The sequence below is a fragment of the Oncorhynchus mykiss genome, chromosome 11 (genome assembly GCF_013265735.2).
Source record: "Oncorhynchus mykiss isolate Arlee chromosome 11, USDA_OmykA_1.1, whole genome shotgun sequence".
NCBI lineage: Eukaryota > Metazoa > Chordata > Actinopteri > Salmoniformes > Salmonidae > Oncorhynchus > Oncorhynchus mykiss.
In genome coordinates this window covers 38193733-38218072 of record NC_048575.1, presented here as the reverse complement: position 1 = coordinate 38218072, position 24340 = coordinate 38193733, and the positions used below count along the sequence as shown (strand labels likewise).

General features: G+C 41.8%; 2 protein-coding genes across 13 annotated transcripts in view; one reads left to right on the top strand and one right to left on the bottom strand.

Annotated features, from left to right (window-relative positions):
• Positions 1–814: 814 nt before the first annotated feature.
• LOC110535669 (inositol monophosphatase 1) lies at positions 815–18947 on the bottom strand. 5 transcript variants are annotated; one of them, XM_036935434.1, is made up of 9 exons: positions 18877–18947; positions 8061–8135; positions 3750–3883; positions 3326–3430; positions 3002–3047; positions 2766–2874; positions 2251–2359; positions 1832–1983; positions 815–1624 (listed from the first exon to the last, which is right to left on the bottom strand). In XM_036935434.1, the coding sequence occupies exons 2-9, from the start codon at positions 8121–8123 to the stop codon at positions 1506–1508; spliced, it is 837 nt and encodes a 278-aa protein (XP_036791329.1). In that variant the 5' UTR covers positions 8124–8135; positions 18877–18947; the 3' UTR covers positions 815–1505. The 5 variants fall into 5 exon arrangements, with proteins under 5 accessions (XP_036791329.1, XP_036791327.1, XP_036791326.1 ...); XM_036935432.1 differs by lacking the exon at positions 18877–18947 and adding an exon at positions 18518–18815; XM_036935431.1 differs by lacking the exon at positions 18877–18947 and adding an exon at positions 15564–15630.
• Positions 18948–18990: 43 nt separating this feature from the next.
• Positions 18991–24340, top strand: part of LOC110535668 — a 28065-nt gene continuing 22715 nt past the window's right edge. For 2 of the 8 annotated variants that reach the window (XM_036935423.1, XM_036935425.1), the window contains exons 1-6: positions 19271–19732; positions 20010–20084; positions 22305–22535; positions 23191–23331; positions 23556–23780; positions 23987–24091. In XM_036935423.1, coding sequence (XP_036791318.1) covers positions 19322–19732; positions 20010–20084; positions 22305–22535; positions 23191–23331; positions 23556–23780; positions 23987–24091 — 1188 coding nt within the window. In that variant the 5' untranslated portion in view covers positions 19271–19321. Of the gene's footprint in view, positions 19733–20009; positions 20085–20377; positions 20517–22304; positions 22536–23190; positions 23332–23555; positions 23781–23986; positions 24092–24340 lie in introns of all 8 variants that reach the window. The other 6 variants (XM_036935426.1, XM_036935427.1, XM_036935430.1 and 3 more) reach the window with 6 other exon arrangements.

Genomic DNA, 24340 nt, shown 5'->3' with positions numbered 1-24340 from the left:
GTTGAACATTTCATTCCAAAATCATGGCCATTAATATGGAGTTGTTCCCTCTTTGATGCTATAACAGCCTCCACTCAGCTGGGAAGGCATTCCACTAGATGTTGGAACATTTCAGCAGGGACTGGCTTCCATTCAGCTACAAGAGCATTAGTTAGGTCATGCACTGATGTTGGGCGATTAGGCCGGACTAGCAGTCTGCATTCCAATTCATCCCAAAGGTTTCCGATGGGGTTGATGTCAGGGCTCTGTGCAGGCCAGTCAAGTTTGTCCACACTCATCTCGACAAACCATTTCTGTATGGACCCCGCTTTGTGCAATGGGGACATTGTCATGCAGAAACAGGAAGCACAGAATTGTCTAGAATGTCATTGTATGCTGTAGCGTTAAGATTTCCATTTACTGGAACTAAGGGGCCTAGCCCGAACCATGAAAAACAGCCACAGACCATTATTCCTCTTCCACCAAACTTTACAGTTGGCATAAGGCATTGGTGCAGGTAGCGTTATCCTGGAATCCGCCAAACCCAGATTCGTCCATCGGATTGACAGATGGTGAAGCGTGATTCATCACTCGAGAGAACACATTTCCACTACTCCAGAGTCCAATGTCGGCGAGCTTTACACCACTCTAGCCGACGCTTGGCATTGCGCATGGTGATCTGAAGCTAGTGTTGTGGCTGCTCTGCCATGGAAACCTATTTTATGATGCTCCCCTGACGAACAGTTCTTGTGCTGAAATTGCTTCCAGAGGCAGTTTGGAACTCAGTAGTGAGTGTTGCAACTGAAGACAGATGATTTGTACGCGCTACGTGCTTCAGCAGTCTTGTTCTGTGAGCTTGTGCGGCCTACCACTTCGCGGCTGAGCCGTTGTTGCTCCTAGACGTTTCCACTTCACAATACAATACACAATACACTTCACAATACAATAATAGACCTGGGCAGCTCTAGCAGAGCATAAATCTGACAAACTAACTTATTGGAAAGATGGCATCCAATGACAGTGCCACGTTGAAAGTCACTGAGCTCTTCAGTAAGGCCATTTTACTGCCAATGTTTGTCTATGGAGATTGCATGGCGGTGTGCTTGATTTTAAACACTTGTCAGCAATGAGTGTGGCTAAAATAAACAAATCCACAAATTTGAAGGTATGTCCACATACCTTTGGCCATGTGGTGTATGATTGAGACAGAAAATGTCTTGGTCTACAATGACCACATTTTCTAATCTTGTTCTCACTTAAATGCCCCCAAAAAATGAGATGCAAGTCAAAGCCCTTGAGGGGCAAACAGTCAATTAAATGAATAAAGTTGGTCTTCATTGATAGGTTTTCGCAAATCCACTGAGGTGCATTCAGATAAAGGTTAATACCACCAGTTTAACAATTAAGGTGCAGAGAGGATCTTGACCTCACTAATCTAAACATGTGTATGTGTGTTCTGCTGGGTGCGCATGCACCTGCAGCCATGTGTCAGTCTCTCTGTGCATGCATGTGTGTGTGATGGTACTCTATCCCTCGATGTCGTCCCTTCCTACGGGGAATGCTTTTATCACCTGGGAGATGCGCTCTGCGATGGTTCTGCTGCTGGCAATGATCAGCCTCCTGGACATCAGGTCAAATGGGCCTCCTGGGTAGGACAACAATACAATAGATCCATGTGTCCAGTACTCATTTGAACCTCATTGAGAACTTTAAGATGGTGAAAATATAATTAATAAGATCAATAAAATAATTTACTCAGGACTTGGAGGCCTTGATCATGTACCATCTACAATCCACACCACTTCTTCAGAAGCCCGCCACATCATGGTTACAACTATGTACAGTGAATCACCTGAGATGTCCATGATGACACCCCCAGCCTCTCTGATGATGGCAGCTCCTCCAGCCATGTCCCAGCAGTGTATGCCCATGTGGTAGTAGGCATCAGCCGCTCCACACGCCACCAGGCACATGTTGACTGCCGCACTACCCGGCGAGCGGATGCTACGGGAGCAACATTTGCTTGTTAGCCTCATACATATCTAAACCACTGTAAGTCAAACATCATCACGTGTGGCTCAATGGGTAGAGCATGGCACTTGCACCTTTGATGCACTACTGTAAGTCAATTTGGATAAAAATGGCTGCTAAATGGTTTAAATTATTATAATACAACATCTCTCTTTCTGTGGCCTTATTCATGTTTGAAGCATTACAAGCTCACAATATTGAGATGATGTTTAAACAGAGAGTGTGGGAAGTAATGTTTACCCGTGCACAGGGATGGTGAGGATAGTCTCGATGTTGCCCATCATGGTTTTGAAGTGCTCTGGATCCTTCTTAAAGCCCATCTCTGTCAGGACCAAGGACTTGGTGATGTCTACACAGAGAGTGGCATGAGTTATGACTACTCATTGAATCCTTACACAACAAACTAGCATAACGCTAACCAAGCTAATTCTCATACAATAAAATGAGATACAATTAATCTGTATATCTTCCTTGTATTATCATGAACAATTGATTCCTAATAGCTGTTATGACAGACCATTTTGAAGGCACAACGCTCAAATTAAGAGAAATTATGATGTAGGATCAGTTTAACTGACCTTTTAGATCATAATGATGAAGATTACATGGACGGGGGGACCAGACCCTAGATCAGCACTCCTACTCTAGAATGCTTTATGAATACCAGCCCTGATGTTTGGTACTTGGTGAATGACTCTACCTAGTTGATATTATCTCAATTGGCTCAGCCAGACAGACAAGGTTGTACAACATACCTTCTTGCCCAGACACTTTGATGGGTTCTCCATTACAGAATGACCCTTTCCCCTTCCGTGCTGTGTACATCTTGCCCTCTTGGCAGCTGTAGACAATGCCAAACTCTATCTGAGTCAAAGACATAGCATAGAGAAGGTTGACTTAAAATGCAAAGTCAAAACCTGCTGAGTTCCTGCTACTCAGTTATTACTGTCTTATAAATCTCATGACATTGCCAAACACAGAAAACCTTTACCTCTTTCTTCACAGCAAAACCAATCGACATAGAGACAAAGGGGAATCTGAGGTAAAAGAAAAGAGAAAATGTGTTAAGGTATTAAATAAGTGAACTCCTAGAGGAACTAAGCACATAAAAATCAATTTATATTAAAATCCTTGAGGTCACTCCAGGAAAAATCTGGTTAAAAATAGCCATTTTAATATGAAGCTACCTATGCCAAAAAAAAAACATGATTGATGTAGGAGGCTATAGCTTCTTTGGTTATGAGGACATTAGATCATATGTTAGGCTATATAAGGGGGCATGTTTGCAATACAGAACTGTAACATTGTGCAGCACCTGTGGACAAAGTTGGTGGTCCCATCAATGGGGTCGATGATCCAGGTGGGATTATCAGTTAGGTTGCTGGTTGCTCCCGCCGCTACAGACTCTTCACCTATAAAACTGGTGAAAGAAGAATTCAAGAGAAGATGGTGGATAATGAATATCAGCGACAGAATCACAGTACCACACCTTTCAGGCACGTAGGAACCAGACCTGGATCAAATGCAAATAATTGAGGTGTGCTTGATTTGGCAAAATGTGCACTTTTGGGACTAATGAATTGGGTTCCATTATACCACGCAAGCTAAATAAATTTCAAGCATTTTAGTTATGCATTTGACCCAAGTCTGCTGGGAACAATGTAAAGAAATAGACTCTCGAACGCAGCAAATGATGAGTGGTGGTTCAGGCTTTAAAGATCTGCAATGAGCTACTGTACCTGTGTGTGGGGAACTTCTCCTTGATGGAGGAGATGATGAGCTGCTCCACCTTCTGGTCGGTCTCAGTGACCAGGTCCACAGGAGAGCTCTTCTGCATGATGGAGATGTCCTTCTGCAACGCTTCTTGGATCATCTGACAGAGAGAGATGAGAAAGAGAGAGTGTCAGCCAGCTAGTCACATGAGGGATTAAATAGGGATGATAATAATAACAATAATTGTTTGAATCAAATTTTATTGGTTAGTAGATGTTATTGCGAGTGTAGTGAAATGCTTGTGCTTCTAGTTCTGACAGTGCAACAATTAATCTAACAATTCCACAACAACTACCTAATATGCACAAATCTAAGTAAAGGAATGGAATAAAAATATGTAAATATATGGATGAGTAATGACAGAGCGGCATAGGCAAGATGCAATAGATGTTGTAAAATACAGTATATACATACGAAATGAGTAATGCAAGATATGTAAACATTATTAAAGTGACTAGTGTTCCATTTATTAAAGTGGCCAATGATTTCAAATCTGTATGTAGGCAGCAGCCTCTCTGTCTTAATGATGGCTGTTTAACAGTCCGATGGCTTTGAGATAGAAGCCGTCTTTCTGTCCCAGGTTTGATGCACCTGTACGGACCTCGCCTTCTGGATGGTAGCGAGGTGAACAGGCAGTGGCTCGGGTGGTTGTTGTCCTTGATGATCTTTTTGGCCTAACTGTGACATCAGGTGCTGTAGGTGTCCTGGAGGGCAGGTAGTTTGCCCCCGGTGATGCGTTGTGCAGACCGCACCACCCTCTGGAGAGCCCTGCCATTGTGGGCGGTGCAGTTGCCGTACCAGGCGGTGATACAGCCCGACAGGATGCTCTCAATTGTGCACCTGCAAAGGTTTGTGATGGTTTTAGGTGACAAGCCACATTTCTTCAGCCTCCTGAGGTTGAAGAGGCGCTGTTGCGCCTTCTTCCTCACACTGTCTGTGTATGTGGACCATTTCATTTTGTCTGTGATGTGTACGCCGAGGATTTTTTTTTACTTTCCACCTTCTCCACTACTGTCCCTTTGTGGATAGGGGGGTGCTCTCTCTGCTGTTTCCTGAAGTCCACGATCATCTCCTTTGTTTTGTTGATGTTGAGTGAGAGATTGTTTTCCTGACAACACGTTTAAATGTCTTACGTCAGCCACGGCAGAGAGCGCATAGTCCTTGGGAGTGGGCCGTGTCGGTGGCACTGGATTATCCTTAAAGCGGGCAAAGAAGGTGTTTAGTTTGTCTGGAAGCAGGTGGTTGTTGTCCTTATTGTCCTTATGTGGATATCTTGACGCAACATCTCAAGACATCAGTCAGGAAGTTAACGCTTGGTCGCAAATGGGTCTTCCAAATAGACAAAGTGCAAGACATTGGTACAATGTCTTGCACGTTCATCTGCACAAACAATAGTACGCAAGTATAAACACAATGGGATCACGCAGCCATCATACTGCTCAAGAGGAGACACGTTCGTTCTGTCTCCTAGAGATGAATGTACTTTGGTACAACAACAAAAAAGTACAAATCAATCCCAGAACTTGTGAAGATGCTGGAGGAAACAGGTATAAAGGTATCTATATCCAAAGTAAAACGAGTCCTATATCGACAGGCCACTCAGCAAGGAAGGAAGAAGCCACTGCTCCAAAACTCTAAAAAGTCCAGACTACGGTTTGCAACTGCACATTTTTATTTTATTTTTTATTTTACCTTTATTTAACTAGGCAAGTCAGTTAAGAACAAATTCTTATTTTCAATGACGGCCTAGGAACGGTGGGTTAACTGCCTGTTCAGGGCAGAACGACAGATTTGTACCTTGTCAGCTCGGGGATTTGAACTTGCCTCAAACATAGTCCAACGCTCCCACCACTAAGGCTACCCTGCCGCCCCACATGGGGACAAAGATCGTACTTTTTGGAGAAAGGTCCTCTGGTCTGATGAAACAAAAATAGAACTGTTTGGCCATAATGAACATCGTTATGTTTGAAGGAAAAAGGGGGAGGCTTGCAAGCCGAAGAACACCATCCCAGCATGAAGCACGGGTGTGGCAGCATCATGTTGTGGGGGTGCTTTGCTGCAGGAGGGACTGGTGCACTTCACAAAATAGATGGCATCATGAGGCAGGAAAATGTATGTGGATATCTTGACGCAACATCTCAAGACATCAGTCAGGAAGTTAACGCTTGGGTCTTCCAAATGGACAATGACCCCAAGCATACTTCCAAAGTTGTGGCAAAATGGCTTAAAGACAACAAAGTCAAGGTATTGGAGTGGCCATCACAAAGCCCTGACCTCAATCCCATAGAAATTTGTGGGCAGAACTGAAAAAGCGTGTGCGAGCAAGGAGGCCTACAAACCTGACTGTTACACCAGCTCTGTCAGAAGGAATAGGCCAAAATTCACCCAACTTATTGTGGGAAGCTTGTGGAAGGCTCCCTGAAACGTTTGACCCAAGTTAAACCATTTAAAGGCAATGCTACCAAATACTAATTGTGTATGTAAACGTCTGACCCACTGGGAATGCGATGAAAGAAATAAAAGCTGAAATAAGTCACTCTCTACTATTATTCTGACATTTCACCTTCTTAAAATAAAGTGGTGATCCTAACTGACCTAAAACAGGGAATTTTTTGTAAGATTAAATGTCAGGAATTGTGATAAACTGAATTTAAATGTATTTGGCTAAGGTGTATGTAAACTTCCGACTTCAACTATACATACAGTAGAGAAGGTGCTCAAAGCGCTTTACATAGTAAGGCGGGAAACTCACCTCTTCCACCACCAATTTGTAGCACCCACTTGGGCGATGACAGATCACTGTTTCATTACTGAAACATTTTCATTATAATGGTTTATATAAGCACAGCACCATGATGAGTGTAAGATAGCCCACTGTGATAGACTACAAGGCATTGATAGACCATAAGGCAGGTTTCCCACGGGCTGAATTTGGTCCGCGGGTGATTTTATTTGGCCCCCCAAGTTTTCTAGGCCAAAAAATAAATAATGGAAATTCTTGTACAATTCTTGTAAAAACAAGCAAATCAGCTCCAAGTGATTTTAATTTAGGACATCTGTTCCAAAGTATTCCCATGCATAATAGAGTTAAAGTATTCACACCCCTTGACTTTTTCACATTTTGTTGTGTTACAGCCTGAATTTAAAATGGATTAAATATAGATTTTCTTTGGTCACTGGCCTTCACATAATACCCCATTAATGACATAGTGAAATTATATTTTTTGAAATATTTACAAATTAATTAAAAATGAAAAGCTGAAAAGTCGAGTCAATAAGTTTTCAACCGCTTTATGGCAAGACTAAATGAGTTCAGGAGTTAAGATGTGTATGGAGTCACTGTGTGCAATAATAGTGTATAACATGATTTTTGAATGACTACCTCGTCTCTTTACCCGACACATACAATTATCTGCACGGTCCCTCAGTCGACAAGTGAATTTCAAACACAGATTCAACCACAAAGACCAGGGAGATTTTCCATTGCCTTGCAAAGTAGGGCACCTACTGGTAGAATACAGAATACAAATATTCCAAAACATGCATCGTGTTTGCGACAAGGCCCACAAGTAATACTGTACAAAGTGTTATGTTTGAGGCAAATCAAACAAAAACATAACTAAAAAAACACATTAAAACTACTTGAAAATCTATGGGAAGACCTGCAAATGGTTGTGTAGCATTGATCAACAACCGATTTTACAGAGCTTGAAGAATTTTGAAAAAAACTAAATGGGTAAATATTGCACAATCCAGGTGTGGAAAACTTGAGAGATTTACCCATAAAGACTCAGTTGTAATCACTGCCAAAGGTGCTTCTACAAAGTATTGACTCAGTGGTCTGAATACGTATGTAAATGAGTTATTTCTGTATTTCATATTCAATACATTTGCGAACATTTCTAAAAAAAAACATGTTTTCACTTTGTCATTATGGGGTATTGTGTGTAGATGGGTGATTAAAAATTTATATTTTGAATTCAGGCTGTAACACAACAACATGTGGAATAAATCAAGGGGTATGAATACTTTCTGAAAGCACTTTATGTGATCGTGGACAAATGTAAGCGAGGTTTGAAATTATTATTATTTAGTATAATATTCTATCTGTTTGGGCTTCTTGCGGTCGATTTGCAGTCTACAAATTATTTGTAATTATGTTATGGCCCCCTGACTATCCGGTCAAGAAAAAAATCGGAATCTAGTTGATGATCCCTGACATAACGTAATATTATTCACTGTAACCTAGCTAGTAGGGTATAATGCTGTTTTCTCACCTTCCCAGCCTCTTTGGTCACCTCAAGGCAGTGGTCCATGCACTCTTTCCAAGGGTCTGCCATGATGACGACAACCTAAACAAACAAGTAACAACACCCAATAGGAGAATTATATTCAAACCGGAGCTGGATTTCCCAAAAGCATTGTAGCACTAAAATCGTATTAATTCAATTGAAACTAAAATGGACAAAATATTATATTAGTACTACGATGCTTTTCAGGAAACCCAGCCCTGGAGAATAATTTGCAAGAGGTTAACAAATTATTCTAGCTAAATAGAAAAATAAATAATCAACGTCGAAAATGTTACACATAACCAAGCTAACGTTAGCTAGCCAGCTGACAGGCTATGATGTCTTCCCGGGATTGATCACTAGCTAAATCATGCAAGGATACACAACAGCTAGCTAGTGACCAGATAACCGCCCTATAAATTGTAACAACAATCGATTTGCCAGCAAAAACCGTTTGAAAACCGAAACTTACTGTATTGTTTCCCTTTTCTAACCTCTGCACTACTATTCTGCCAGCAGCACAAATTATGACATAATTTTCCTATAGCAATGACAAAACCTTCAAAATAAAAGCCAGCACTTGAATACCGTTGTAATATCATTAGCTGATTAAAATGATATTGCAATTTAATTATTGGACATTTTTATTTTGGCATCAAGAAAGGCAATTAGGAATTTCTGAAAACGGATTTAAACATATGTTTTAAAAAAATACAATGTTGACACTGGTATGTTGAGAATATTGGGATGTAGAGAAAAAAACTTTACTACCTGTATCAGCTAAGTGGGATGGGAAATACTCAGTAGGGTCTCTACTAACCAAATAGGGGGCAGAGAAAAGCCAGCAGTAGGCAATGCAGCACGGTCCCCCTCAAAAACAAAACATATCTGGTTAGTAAAGACCCTACTGAGTATTTCCCACAGTTAGAAAAAAAAGTATATCAACAACCCAATATGTATTACAGTGTATTGCATTGGGGGCTATGGAGGGCTGTAAAAAGTAGTAGGTTTCAGTCTTAGTCCTGTATTGACACTTTGGCCGTTTGATGGTTTGTCTGAGGGCATAGCAGGATTTCATATAAGTGTCCAGATTAGTGTCCTTATCCTTGAAAGCAGCAGCTCTAGCCTTTAGCTCAGTGCAGATGTTGCCTGTAATCCATGGCTTCTGGTTGGCATATGTACGTATGGTCACTGTGGGGACGACGTCCTCAATACACTTATTGATGAAGCCGGTGACTGAGGTGGTAAACTCCTCAATGCCATTGGATGAATCAAGGAACATATTCCAGTCTGTGCTAGAAAAACAGTCTTGTATAGCTTTCCATCCGCCACATCGGACCACTTCCATATTGAGCGAGTAACTGGTACTTCCTGCTTTAGATTTAGCTTGTAAGCAGGAATCAGGAGGATAGAGATATGGTCAGATTTGCCAAATGGAGGGAGAGGGATAGCTTTGTATCCATCTCTGTGTGTGGAGTAAAGGTTGTCTAGAAAAAATGTTTTTTCTTGTTGCACATGTGACATGCTGGTAGAAACTAGGTGGAATAGATGAAGTTTGCCTGCATTAATAAATCCTCACGGTGATAGGCATCCCGCTAGGGGGACAATTTTAGGTGAAACAGGAGGGCATGCAATTCAAATAAATAATCATACAAATTATGGATATTAAATATTTATGTACATACAAGTGTCTTATACCGGTTGAAAGCTTAAATTCTTGTTAGTCTAACTGCACTGTCCGATTTACAGTAGTTAATACAGCGAAAGCATGCTATGCGATTGTTTGAGGATGGCGATCAAATATTTTTCCACTGGCACAGGTTTCATAAATTCACAAATAGCGACAAAATATTCACTTACTTGTTGAAAATCTTGCTCTGATTTGTCATCCAAAGGGTCCCAGCTATAACATGTAGTGTCGTTTTGTTAGATAAAATCCTTCTTTATATCCCAAAAAGTCAGTTGAGATGGCACCATCAATTTGAGTAATCCACTCGTTCAACATGCAGAGAAAAAAAATCAGAAAATCTACCTCTAAACTTTGTTTACTTCCGGCGCCGACAGAGATGGCCGCCTCGCTTCACGTTCCTAGGAAACTATGCAGTTTTTTGTTTTTTTACGTGTTATTTCTTACATTAGTACCCCAGGTCATCTTAGGTTTCATTTTATACAGTCGAGAAGAACTACTGAATATAAGATCAGCGTCAACTCACCATCAGTACGACCAAGAATATGTTTTTCGCGACGCGGATCCTGTGTTCTGCCTTACAAACAGGACAACGGAGCGGATCCCATGCAGCGACCCAAAAAAACGACTCCGAAAAAGAGGGAAACGAGGCGGTCTTCTGGTCAGACTCCGGAGACGGGCACACCGTGCACCACTCCCTAGCATTCTTCTTGCCAATGTCCAGTCTCTTGACAACAAGGTTGATGAAATCCGAGCAAGGGTAGCATTCCAGAGGGACATCAGAGACTGTAACGTTCTTTGCTTCACGGAAACATGGCTCACTGGAGAGACGCTATCCGAGGCGGTGCAGCCAACGGGTTTCTCCACGCATCGTGCAGACAGAAACAAACATCTTTCTGGTAAGAAGAGGGGCGGGGGCGTATGCCTTATGGCTAACGTGACATGGTGTGATGAAAGAAACATACAGGAACTCAAATCATTCTGTTCACCTGATTTAGAATTCCTCACAATCAAATGTAGACCGCATTATCTACCAAGATAATTATTTTCGATTATAATCACAGCCGTATATATCCCCCCCCCCCAAGCAGACACATCGATGGCTCTGAATGAACTTTATTTGACTCTTTGCAAACTGGAAACCATTTATCCGGAGGCTGCATTCATTGTAGCTGGGGATTTTAACAAAGCTAATCTGAAAACAAGACTCCCTAAATTTTATCAGCATATCGATTGCGCAACCAGGGGTGGAAAGACCTTGGATCATTGTTACTCTAACTTCCGCGACGCATATAAGGCCCTGCCCCGCCCCCCTTTCGGAAAAGCTGACCACGACTCCATTTTGTTTTAGTTTCTGTCTGTAGGCAGGGATCAACAAGAGGCTCCCACGCTGAGGTCTGTCCAACGCTGGTCCGACCAAGCTGACTCCACACTCCAAGACTGCTTCCATCACGTGGACTGGGACATGTTTCGTATTGCGTCAGACAACAACATTGACGAATACGCTGATTCGGTGTGCGAGTTCATTAGAACGTGCGTTGAAGATGTCGTTCCCATAGCAACGATTAAAACATTCCCTAACCAGAAACCATGGATTAATGGCAGCATTCGCGTGAAACTGAAAGCGCGAACCACTGCTTTTAATCAGGGCAAGGTGTCTGGTAACATGACCGAATACAAACAGTGCAGCTATTCCCTCCGCAAGGCTATCAAACAAGCTAAGTGTCAGTACAGAGACAAAGTAGAATCTCAATTCAACGGCTCAGACACAAGAGGCATGTGGCAGGGTCTACAGTCAATCACGGACTACAGGAAGAAATCCAGCCCAGTCACGGACCAGGATGTCCTGCTCCCAGGCAGACTAAATAACTTTTTTGCCCGCTTTGAGGACAATACAGTGCCACTGACACGGCCTGCAACGAAAACATGCGGTCTCTCCTTCACTGCAGCCGAGGTGAATAAGACATTTAAAGGCTGCAGGCCCAGACGGCATCCCCAGCCGCGCCCTCAGAGCATGCGCAGACCAGCTGGCCGGTGTGTTTACGGACATATTCAATCAATCCCTATACCAGTCTGCTGTTCCCACATGCTTCAAGAGGGCCACCATTGTTCCTGTTCCCAAGAAAGCTAAGGTAACTGAGCTAAACAACTCACTAACTCACAACTCACTCACTTCCGTCATCATGAAGTGCTTTGAGAGACTAGTCAAGGACCATATCACCTCCACCCTACCTGACACCCTAGACCCACTCCAATTTGCTTACTGCCCAAATAGGTCCACAGACGATGCAATCTCAACCACACTGCACACTGCCCTAACCCATCTGGACAAGAGGAATACCTATGTGAGAATGCTGTTCATCGACTACAGCTCGGCATTCAACACCATAGTACCCTCCAAGCTCGTCATCAAGCTCGAGACCCTGGGTCACGACCCCGCCCTGTGCAACTGGGTACTGGACTTCCTGACGGGCCGCCCCCAGGTGGTGAGGGTAGGCAACAACATCTCCTCCCCGCTGATCCTCAACACTGGGGCCCCACAAGGGTGCATTCTGAGCCCTCTCCTGTACTCCCTGTTCACCTACGACTGCGTGGCCACGCACGCCTCCAACTCAATCATCAAGTTTGCGGACGACACAACAGTGGTAGGCTTGATTACCAACAACGACGAGACAGCCTACAGGGAGGAGGTGAGGGCCCTCAGAGTGTGGTGTCAGGAAAATAACCTCACACTCAACGTCAACAAAACTAAGGAGATGATTGTGGACTTCAGGAAACAGCAGAGGGAACACCCCCCTATCCACATCGATGGAACGGTAGCAAGTTTTAAGTTCCTCGGCATACACATCACAGACAAACTGAATTGGTCCACTCACACAGACAGCAGGAGGCTGAAGAAATTTGGCTTGTCACCAAAAGCACTCACAAACTTCTACAGATGCACAATCGAGAGCATCCTGTCGGGCTGTATCACCGCCTGGTACGGCAACTGCTCCGCCCTCAACCGTAAGGCTCTCCAGAGGGTAGTGAGGTCTGCACAACGCATCACCGGGGGCAAACTACCTGCCCTCCAGGACACCTACACCACCCGATGTCACAGGAAGGCCATAAAGATCATCAAGGACATCAACCACCCGAGCCACTGCCTGTTCACCCCGCTATCATCCAGAAGGCGAGGTCAGTACAGGTGCATCAAAGCTGGGACCGAGAGACTGAAAAACAGCTTCTATCTCAAGGCCATCAGACTGTTAAACAGCCACCACTAACATTGAGTGGCTGCTGCCAACACACTGACTCAACTCCAGCCACTTTAATAATGGGAATTGATGTGAAATTATGTAAATATATCACTAGCCACTTTAAACAATGCTACCTTATATAATGTTACGTACCCTACATTATTCATCTCATATGCTCATATACTGTACTCTATATCATCGACTGTATTCTTATGTAATACATGTATCACTAGCCACTTTAACTATGCCACTTTGTTTACATACTCATCTCATATGTATATACTGTACTCGATACCATCTACTGTATCTTGCCTATGCTGCTCTGTACCATCACTCATTCATATATCCTTATGTACATATTCTTTATCCCCTTACACTGTGTACAAGACAGTAGTTTTGGAATTGTTAGTTAGATTAGTTACTAGTTAGTTACTTGTTATTACTGCATTGTCGGAACTAGAAGCACAAGCATTTCGCTACACTCGCATTAACATCTGCTAACCATGTCTATGTGACAAATAACATTTGATTAGATTTGATTTGATTTGTTTCAAAAAGTCCAAATGCATTTCCATTTACTACTCAGATACCCTAAAATGTAATCTATAATATTTCTTATGGAAAGAAGTATGTTCAATAGGAAACCGATTTTAGCAGGTGCATATTGTCTTCATGGTGCACCCAAACACGAATTTCCAAGACTGTGTCCCTGTACTAAAACTAATATTTCTTATTCATTTTGGAAGTTACAAGCCTAAAACCTTGGAAATGGACTGCTGACACCCTGTGGACGCCATAGGAATTGCATCATGGGAACTGGAATTCAGTATGCCCCTATACTTTCCATTGTAAGAGCATGGCTTCTCAACAACAACAAAACACTCAGGTTGGTTATTCTTTGGATTTTCTCCTACCATAGCTATTATGTTATAGTCTCCTACATTATTTTAACATTTCTACAAACTTCAAAGTGTTTTCTTTCCAATGGTACCAATAGGAAAAAGGCCTGAGGAACAGGCAGTTTACTTTGGGCACGTTAGTCAGGCGGAAATTGAGAAAAAAGGGCCTAGCCCTAAGTTAAAGTTCCCAGCTACTCGGAGCGCCGCTTCTGGATGAGCATTTTCTTGTTTGCTTATGGCCTTATAAAGCTTGTTGAGTGCGGTCTTAGTGCCAGCATCGATGTGTGGTGCTATATAGACGGCTATGAATAACATAGATGAGAACTATCTTGGTAGATAGCTTATGATATTAAAGGGAAATTCCTTAAATATACATAATTGGTTTAAAAATACCAGTATTTATGTAAACTTTAAAAAATAATGCTGGTATTAATAATAATTGTATCTGTATTTGTTTCCTATGTGGCTGCAATGCTGTGCAACAACAAAAATCGATATTCCCAGGCTAAGCGTTTTTGCAGGGTGACTCTTATTTTGAAGAAAATAAATCCGTGTTTGCACTGCCAGCATAATGATCTGCTGCCAGCAGAGTGGGTAATTCCAGACTAGAAAAGGCAAAACGAGAGGGTTTACCTCACGGAATCTGTCCATGAAAAGAATACCAAGAAGTCAATGAGAGTGTCAAATTTGGTCAATAAAAATGTAATTGCTAATTTGCTGTGTGAGGCTTATTTGATCGAATAGAAGTTGTGTAGTGGTTAGGTTGTAAGGAATGCACTGGTATAAATGGACGCACGTGGCATTTCGGCAAAAATATTACAAACATGAATTCAGAGTGTCTGCCGTCTCATTGGCTAGAGAATGATCCCATCTGATCCCGCCTGCTTTCCATGTATTTCCATTGTTAAAAATACAATATGTTACCAACAGATTTTGTCCTTTGCCAAAGTTTTTTTTAAATGGTGTTTTTTGGAAGGGGTACACGAGCGAATTGAGTTATTGCACACGCAATAAGATCAGAGTAGGCGTTTCCTAATTGAAATATGATAATATATTCTAGAACGAGCCAATACGAGAGATCACCATGATGTCACAATAGCAAACAAATTTAGTTCCAGATGGAAAAAATTGTGTTCTGTGCATGGTTTTATTAGGGTTCTCTGCATGGTTGTGCTCTGTGTTTGCAAATCAGTAATCGCATAATGACATTACAGTAAGGAACTGGTGTAATAGACTTTCCAACTAACATGATCATTGCAAATGTCGTAGTGCTATTTCATGGTGTAATCTCGAAATTACCTCGCAGATGGCGGTTGTGAGCCAATAGAACCATTCATTACCTAGCTATGTGAGGTTAGTGAGCCACGTCCAAAACTGTTAGTTCGCAATCAACGAGCAATACGATAGACCGTGCTTGTTTATTCATAGATAAATTATATCAGTCAAGCAATAATGTCGTCTGTTAAACAGAGGTTAATTTTGTGTAAAACATTAACTTCCAATAATCAAGCTAGTTCAAATCTGGTAGCTAGATGAGGAAAACAATTCTCACATAAAAAGTGTAATTATTACATGTCGACTATGGCGCACTGTATGTATGCCAGACATACAGTACGCCATAGTCAACATGTAATAGTTGACTGACATCTGCATTCATCCATACCTGCTGACAAGATAGCCAATGCAATGGCTGAGGCAGGAATATCCACCTAGCTACCACGCAGGCTGGCACCTTGTGGTCATGTTGTTCAAACAAAATACAGTGGGGCAAAAAAACGTATTTAGTCATCCACCAATTGTGCAAGTTCTCCCACTTAAAAAGATGAGAGAGGCCTCTCATTTTCATCATAGGTACACTTCAACTATGACAGACAAAATGAGAAAAAAAAATCCAGAAAATCACATTGTAGGATTTTAAATTTATTTATTTGCAAATGATGGTGGAAAATAAGTATTTGGTCACCTACAAACAAACAATATTTCTGGCTCTCACAGACCTGTAACTTCTTTAAGTGGATCCTCTGTCCTCCACTCGTTACCTGTATTAATGGCACCTGTTTGAACTTATTATCAGTATAAAAGACACCTGTCCACAACCTCAAACAGTCACACTCCAAACTCCACTATGGCCAAGACCAAAGAGCTGTCAAAGGACACCAGAAACAAAATTGTAGACCTGCACCAGGCTGGGAAGACTGAATCTGCAATAGATAAGCAGCTTGGTTTGAAGAAATCAACTGTGGAAGCAATTATTAGGAAATGGAAGACATACAAGACCACTGATAATCTCCCTCGATCTGGGGCTCCACGCAAGATCTCACCCCGTGGGGTCAAATGATCACAAGAACGGTGAGTAAAAATCCCAGAACCACAAGGGGGGACCTAGTGAATGACCTGCAGAGAGCTGGGTCCAAAGTAACAAAGCCTACCATCAGTAACACACTATGCCGCCAGGGACTCAAATCCTGCAGTGCCAGACGTGTCCCCCTGCTTAAGGCAGTACATGTCCAGGCCCGTCTGAAGTTTGCTAGAGAGCATTTGGATGATCCAGAAGAAGATTGGGAGAATGTCATATGGTCAGATGAAACCAAAATATAACTTTTTGGTAAAAACTCAACTCGTCGTGTTTGGAGGACAAAGAATGCTGAGTTGCATCCAAACAACACCATACCTATTGTGAAGCATGGGGGTGGAAACATCATGCTTTGGGGCTGTTTTTCTGCAAAGGGACCAGGACGACTGATCCGTGTAAAGGAAATAATGAATGGGGCCATGTATCGTGAGATTTTGAGTGAAAACCTCCTTCCATCAGCAAGGGCATTGAAGATGAAATGTGGCTGGGTCTTTCAGCATGACAATGATCCCAAACACACCGCCCGGGCAACGAAGGAGTGGCTTCGTAAGAAGCATTTCAAGGTCCTGGAGTGGCCTAGCCAGTCTCCAGATCTCAACCCCATAGAAAATCTTTGGAGGGAGTTGAAAGTCTGTGTTGCCCAGCAACAGCCCCAAAACATCACAGCTCTAGATGAGATCTGCATGGAGGAATGGGCCAAAATACCAGCAACAGTGTGTGAAAACCTTGTGAAGACTTACAGAAAATGTTTGACCTCTGTCATTGCCAACAAAGGGTATATAACAAAGTATTGAGATAAACTTTTGTTATTGACCAAATACTTATTTTCCACCATAATTTGCAAATAAATTCATTAAAAATCCTACAATGTGATTTTCCTGATTTAAAAAAAATGTATTTTATTTATTTTTTCTCATTTTTTCTGTCATAGTTGAAGTGTACCTATGATAAATTACAGGCCTCTCATCTTTTTAAGTGGGAGAACTTGCACAATTGGTGGCTGACTAAATACTTTTTTGCCCCACTGTAGCTGAAAAATAACGAAACAATAATTGGGACAGATTAGCTATTTATCCAAAATATGTATTATTATTTTTTACACATACATGGCTCTGGTTAGCATTCAGGTTAGCTGCAAACAAGGAAATGTAGTCATTGTTTTCATGTATTTTTTTCAAGCAAAGTATAAGAGAGTTGTACTCTACCACCATCTAACACTACACTCACAAAATAATTCAAAAAATAAATTTTTACTTATCTATTTTTTACTTAACACTTATTTTTCTTAAAACTGCATCGTTAGTAAATAAGCATTTCACTGTAAGGTCTACACCTGCTGTATTCGGTGCATGTGACAAATACAATTTTATTTGATTAGAATTCTAAACAAATCACTGACAATGTCACCAGCAAAGCACCCCCACACCATCATACCTCCATGCTTCACGGTGGGAACCACACATGCAGAGATCTCACAAAGACACAGAGGTTGGAACCAAAAATCTCAAATTTGGACTCATCAGACCAAAGGACAGATTTCCACCGGTCTAATGTCCATTGCGCATGTTTTTTGGCCCAAGCAAGTCTCGTCTTATTATTGGTTTCCTTTAGTAGTGGTTTCTTTGCATAAATTGGACCATGAAGGCCTGTCTCCTCTGAAAAGTTGATGTTGAGATGTGTCTGTTACTTGAACTGTGTGAAGCATTTATTTGGGCTGCAATTTGAGGCTGGTAACTCTAACTTATCCTCTGCAGCAGAGGTAACTCTGGTTCTTCCTTTCCTTGCAACTACACTTGAAGAAACTTGAAAAGTTCTTGACATTTTCAGGATTGACTGACCTTCATGTCTTAAAGTAATGATGGACTGTTTCTCTTTCCTTATTTTTGGCTCCCAAGTGGCGCAGCGGTCTAAGATACTGCATCTCAGGGCAGGAGGCGTCGCTGCAGTCTCTGGTTTGAATCCAGGCTGCATCACATCCGGGTGTGATTGGGAGTCCCATTAGGGCGGTGCGCAATTGACAAAGCGCCGGCCGTGGTGGGCCATCATTGTAAATAAGAATTTGTTCTTAAATGACTTGCCTAGTTAAAAACAATTCAAAGCTGTTCTTGCCATAATATGGACTTGGTCTTTTACAAAATAGGGCTATCTTCTGTATACCACCCCTACCTTGTCACAACAACTGATTGACTCAAACACATTAAGAAGGAATTAAATTCCACAAACTAACTTTTAACAAGACAAAACACATTCCAGGTACCACCTACCTCTTGAAGGTGGTTGTAAGAATACCAAGGGCGTGCATAGCGGTCAAGGCAAAGAGTGGCTACTTTGAAGAATTTCTTTAACACTATTTTGGTTTCTACATGATTCTATATGTGTTATTTCATAGTGTTGATGTCTTCACTATTATTCTACGATGTAAAACGAAAGAAAACCCCTTGAATGATCAGGTGTGTCCAAACTTTTGACTGGTAATAGTATGCGCTCTAGTGCGCCCAACGTCGTTTTCTAGTGCTTTGTCTCCCTTATTTCTTGATGTGCATCAGTTCCAGAGTATTAATATATTTTATGGAAATCTGGTTTGGAAATAGCTGTCACCATAATGACAATCTAAATAGCCTACCTACAAATGGTACAAAGTTGCCGCCACAACTTGCGCGTGTGCTGCTCTCTCCTCTTGATCACGTGCCTCACGTTACTTGTAAGTGCTCTCTCAACACACTCCGCCCTCACTCAACAACAGCCTGTATCACTGCTTGACAGTCAAGAGCAGGTCACATTGAAATGTATGTATTTTAAGATAAATGCCATGGCGGCCGCGGTGCAACTTAGAAATAGCCCTAAAACCCTCTACCAATACAGTTTCACCCGCGACATCGTTTTCAAAGTAGCCCAATTTACAGAAAAACTACGTACATGGCAACACTGCAGCTCACCCCCCTCTTCCTGACATATGAAAGCCACTCCCCTCACGATTCCAGAGAATTGAAACCAACAGCTGAGCTGAGACAGTAAGTAGTAGATTACACCGAGTCTTGGTAGTAATAGCAAAGATCTAACACTCTGGTATGTATCGAATTCGCTGTAGTAGGGTGGCTGAAACTATAGATATTTTGAATAAAAAAAAGTTAAATTGTCTAATCTGTGTAGGTTTACTGGATCCGCTGAGTATTCCCTGTGGACAGAGTTACTGTAAAGTCTGTATTGGTAACTGGGTTCAGGATCACCAAAATGATCCCTACCACATCTGCCTTAAGTGCAGACAGACCTACACCCCAAGACCTGCGCTATATACAAACCCCAATCTTGATGAAGTGGTGGAAAAAATAGAAAAGACTGGACTGCAAGCTGATGACACTGGATCTGGAAACATAGTCATATACTCCAAGTCATATACTGAGGAAATACTGAGGAAACATACTGAGGAGATACTCTGCAAACATATGCTGAGAAATCAGCACCTGGTCAGCATGAACAAGGTATGGATAATAACTATTTCCTGTCTACAGTGACTCAACTACATAGAGGAGATGTAGAAAGAAATGTGACTTATTATGAAATAATAGCTGTAGCCTACTTTGTACAATGTACTTTGGAGGTCATGTGAAGATTACACAGACCCCATCCATCTACCAGAACAGGCAGAGACACTGTTCAAGAACAATCCAAGATTCAGGAAGAGTGTATATCACACAGAGAATAATGTTCTAATACCACAGTATTATTGCCTCAATACCACTGCGTGTTTGCCAACAGAAAAAGATGAGTGGGAGCAAGACACGCAAACAAGAAGCCCAGTCACCAGCTCCCTCTTCCAGCGGACAGGACTTGGTAAGCTCTGGCAAGTTAGTACAGTGGTTCCTCCTTTAAAAGTTGTGAGCTTACACCGCTGGACTAAGTGGTAATTTGTGGTTTAGTATGGTACCCTGCATCACCACTTCATTGCTCCAGACCAGAGCAAGGGGGAGCTAGAGCACTGATTGTGCTTTTGTGTCCTACTGTGTCTCTAACTGACAATGAATGGGTGACATAAACCTAAATAGAAACTGGTAATTGTACACGACTACATTATTACTTACTTAAACTGTTGTTACACTTAGCTTTTTATTACTTTTTTTTGTTAGGATCATTTTGCTCTTTGCTGTAGGCCACTCCCGAAAGGTCACGCCTGAATGGCGCAATGTTCTAAGACACAAGCTGTGTTGCTACAGATGCTGGTTCAATACCCATGCCGCTCTTGACTGGGAGACGCAAGAGATGACAGTAGGTTTTTCTCCCTCTTAAAAACAGAAATAAATCATTGTAAATAACAAACTGACTTTATTTACAAATTAGTAACAATGTCTCACCCCATGTTCAAGAATTTCCTTTTTCTCGCTCATTTTATGTTATTTGAGAACAAAATCATCTCCAAAATATTGTTATTTTTTAAACAAAGCAATTATTATTATTAATTTATAATTATATAAAAGCCTGTTGGATATTCTCACAGATATATTATTAACCCTGTTATTAGCAGGACAATATATATTGGTCATATTGATCATGGCACCCGAGTGGGTCACAATGGGACTGCCTTGCAGTTCTCCAGCTGCATCCACTGAAAGCGCGTAAGGTTTAAGGCACGAGGACAGGGGGCACGGCATGGGCAGCAGAGCTGCGCACAGAAGTAGCCCATAGGGAAGGGAAGGGAGGAGAGGGGGGGGGGGCACCACACTGGCAACACTTTAAGGGGCATTGCACTAATAATGGCGCTGACTTGGGAAACGTTCCCACTGTTCTTTTCTTAGTGCCAGTCTGCACGTTCAAACTAAAACAATGTAACTAATAATGGTATCTTTATGCTTTCATTAATAAAATAATGATAAAAATACTCTTTCAAAATGCCAATGTTTATTTAGTTATGGATCCGAATTACTATGGGAATAAATATCACTGAATTACAGAAATATCCTCCAATTCTCTATATGCAATTATTGGCAGAGAGTCACGTCATATTTTCGATATACTGTAGGCCTACCGTAGGCAACATGATTCTCACTAGTGTTGAGTAATGTGCTGTTAAAAGTGGTGTAAGTCTTGTTTATTTAAAGAGCATATTGAAGATAGAAGCAATAGAATTTGAAGCAATGGCCTTCAACTATTTTAGCACCGTTTTGCGCTGCTCTGAGACAAGCATGGGGACTGGTCTTGATAAATCAATAAGATCTTTATTTTCACTGAATCTCCGTTTGGGTATTAGTTAGACTAGAATTAGAAAATTAGGGTGTAGAAATGTTATGCTCTTAGTGTAACCTTTTTTTAAACTAGGCAAGTCAGTTATGAACAAAATCTTATTCACAAGGACAGCCAAGTCCTTCCTCCCCATCGGGGAATTGAACCCCAGTCTCCCGCGTGCCCGCAGGAGACTGGATTTTTAGCTAAATAGTCCAGTACTGTAATCCCAACCTAACATTAAAATAACATTGTACAGCGCCATGATTTCGGTTTCATCCTAATGGAAACCCAGAGGGTTTTTCGTTTTCCTTGGAATAGAAACACCATAATATTAAGCAAATTAATTAAGCAAGTTCCAGTCAAAAGTTTGGACACACCTACTCATTCCAGTGTTTCTTTATTTTTACTATTTTCCATATTGTAGAATAACAGTGAATACATCACAACTGTGAAATAACACATATGGAATCAGTTAAGAACAAATTCTTGGGAATTTAACCCTGGTCTCCAGCGCGCTCGCATTGTCTAGTACAGATGTTATTGAAAGTTATCAAATGCTTCTCAAAGATGCCCTCTGGTGGTCAAACTAGCACTAACTTAGCATTAATGATACCAGTGGTGCACACTTAAATAACGTGCCATAGAATTCTGCAGCACCATGCAAGCTGCGCCTCAGTACGCTGCAAGTTTTAAAAGAGGAACCACTGCATGTACACAGTCTGTACATGTGTGTTCAGTAATACCCTCCTGATTTAATATTATTGGTGATATCATGCTGATAACTTGAATGTCTGAATGTGACTGGCTCACCTGCCCCCAACTTATAACTTTTAGGAGTTTCAGGATCCAGAGCCAGGGAAGACACAGGAACTGTATGCCCAAATGGATGACATCCTGGATAGGGTGACTCAAAACAACTTTCAGCAATCAATGAATGCAATAACTGAGTTCACCATTAACACAGAGGGCAAACTGAGGGCCATCACTGACCTCATATATGAGAGGGCCATATCACACCCTGCCAGCTCTGTGGTCTATGCCAACATGTGCCACTACCTCATGGGGGTAAGTCTGTATCTGTACAATTCTCCGTCTGTCTGTATTTTGTCTGTCTCTCACAGAGGTGATTGCTATTTTTTTTGTCAAATGCCAATGACCAGACATGGAGAACAGTTGGAAATCTTACAGGTTTTGCCTTTAATCAACTGTTACAGTGCAAAGGGTTTAACACTTTCTAGGGCAGTGTTCCCCAACTGGCGGGTCTTTTATTTATAATTACGGTCACTAATACTAATTAGGTTCCGGCCCCCGACCATCCTATAAAGATAAAAAAATCAGCCCGCGGCTGAATCTAATTGCTGATTCCTGGTCTAAGGAGTCGGGCATAGGCAATGATTCAAAGGTAAATGCACAGGAGCCAGGTGTAAACAAAGATGCTTATAGTAAGAAAATGCAAATGAAATCCTGGCTCTTAGATGTTAAATTTAGAAAACAAAAGCATGAATAAAGGTCTCAGCCATTCTGCTCTACCCAGCGGTGAGAGTTGCACACCTTTAAGTCTTTATGTAGTCAATTAGAGTGTAGCCACACCCTTGTAAGGGAACAGTGCTCAGCTGGAGCTTGTTCCCCAAGCCAACATTCCTGGTGCTGGCTTGGCCCTGCTGCACCACACCCACCAATTTGTTTTACCCCACCCCCCTTGCATATCTTGCCCCCTCAGCTCAAAGTACCCATGGCTGCCGTACCAGGAGGGACATTAAATTTCCGCAAGATACTTCTGAACCGAGTCAAGACAGACTTTGAGAACATGGGGAGGGACAGTCATGAAATCTTGCAGAAGAAGATGGACGCCATCACCAAGGTATCACATTCATCTCTTTAGACGCACTGCCCATTACATTATAGACCAACACTTTGAGAAATTCTGATCTAAATTATATTAATCCCTCAGCATTTCACTGATCCTCTAATGCATCATTGATTATGTGCCTTAACCTTGCATGGTGTTCTTCCCCTGAATTGATCATTGGAAAATCTAACTAGTCACAAATGGTATAGTTTAATTTGTTTACTGATTCCTTCCAGGAGGAGGACGGCCAGCAACTGAGGGAAGAGCTGGAGGAGGTCAAGGCCAAGGGTCGGAGGCAGTCTCTAGGCAATATCCAGTTCATGTGCGAGTTGTACAGGTTGAAGATGATTACGAAGGCCATCATGCACGACACCATCGTAAAGCTGTTGAAGAACCACGACGAGGATTCGCTGGAGTGTTTGTGCACCTTACTCTCCACCATCGGCAAGGAATTGGCCAGGGTACAACATTGTCTCTCTCTGTCCATTACTCCCATCTGTCTGTTTTTTATCTTTTTTATTCAGTTTAAATCCATGATAGCAAAATCAATGGCATTTAATTAGTACAGTGCATAATTTTTTATCACAGATGATCTGATAGATTCATCCAATAGATTCAAATCTATAAATCAGTCAAAAGCATTCACTTGGGCTGTCTACTTCCACAGCCCAGAATGGATGAGTACTGCAACCAGATTGAGAAGATTGTGAAGAATAGGACAACTTCCCCCAGAATCACAAGCATGCTGCAAAATGTGATGGATCTCCGAAAGGTATGACCAGTTATTCTTCTTTCTTATTTTAACATCCATATCTAACTTCCTGGTTGTCTCTTTTTTTTGCTCTATGCTCTAAAGCCGTAATATGTAGTTTGTATGTGTTGCGTGGTTCGTTCTGCGTTGTGTACTTTTAATTAGGACGCTGCCACAACTGGAGGTCTGCTAGTTGAATTATTTGTTTACTTGCCCTGCACACGAAGAGACAACACACATTATGTTAACCCTTGGCGCGGTCCTAGCTCT

Bases quoted from the DNA above. Each gene is read 5' to 3' on its own strand.
- LOC110535669 (XM_036935434.1), bottom strand. From the start codon at position 8,123: ATGGCAGACCCTTGGAAAGAGTGCATGGACCACTGCCTTGAGGTGACC. The intron at 3,884-8,060 runs GTGAGAAAACAG...TCTCTCTGTCAG, and splicing joins TGACCAAAGAGGCTGGGAAG to ATGATCCAAGAAGCGTTGCA. The intron at 2,875-3,001 runs GTAAAGGTTTTC...TCTTTGACTCAG, and splicing joins GTTTTGCTGTGAAGAAAGAG to ATAGAGTTTGGCATTGTCTA.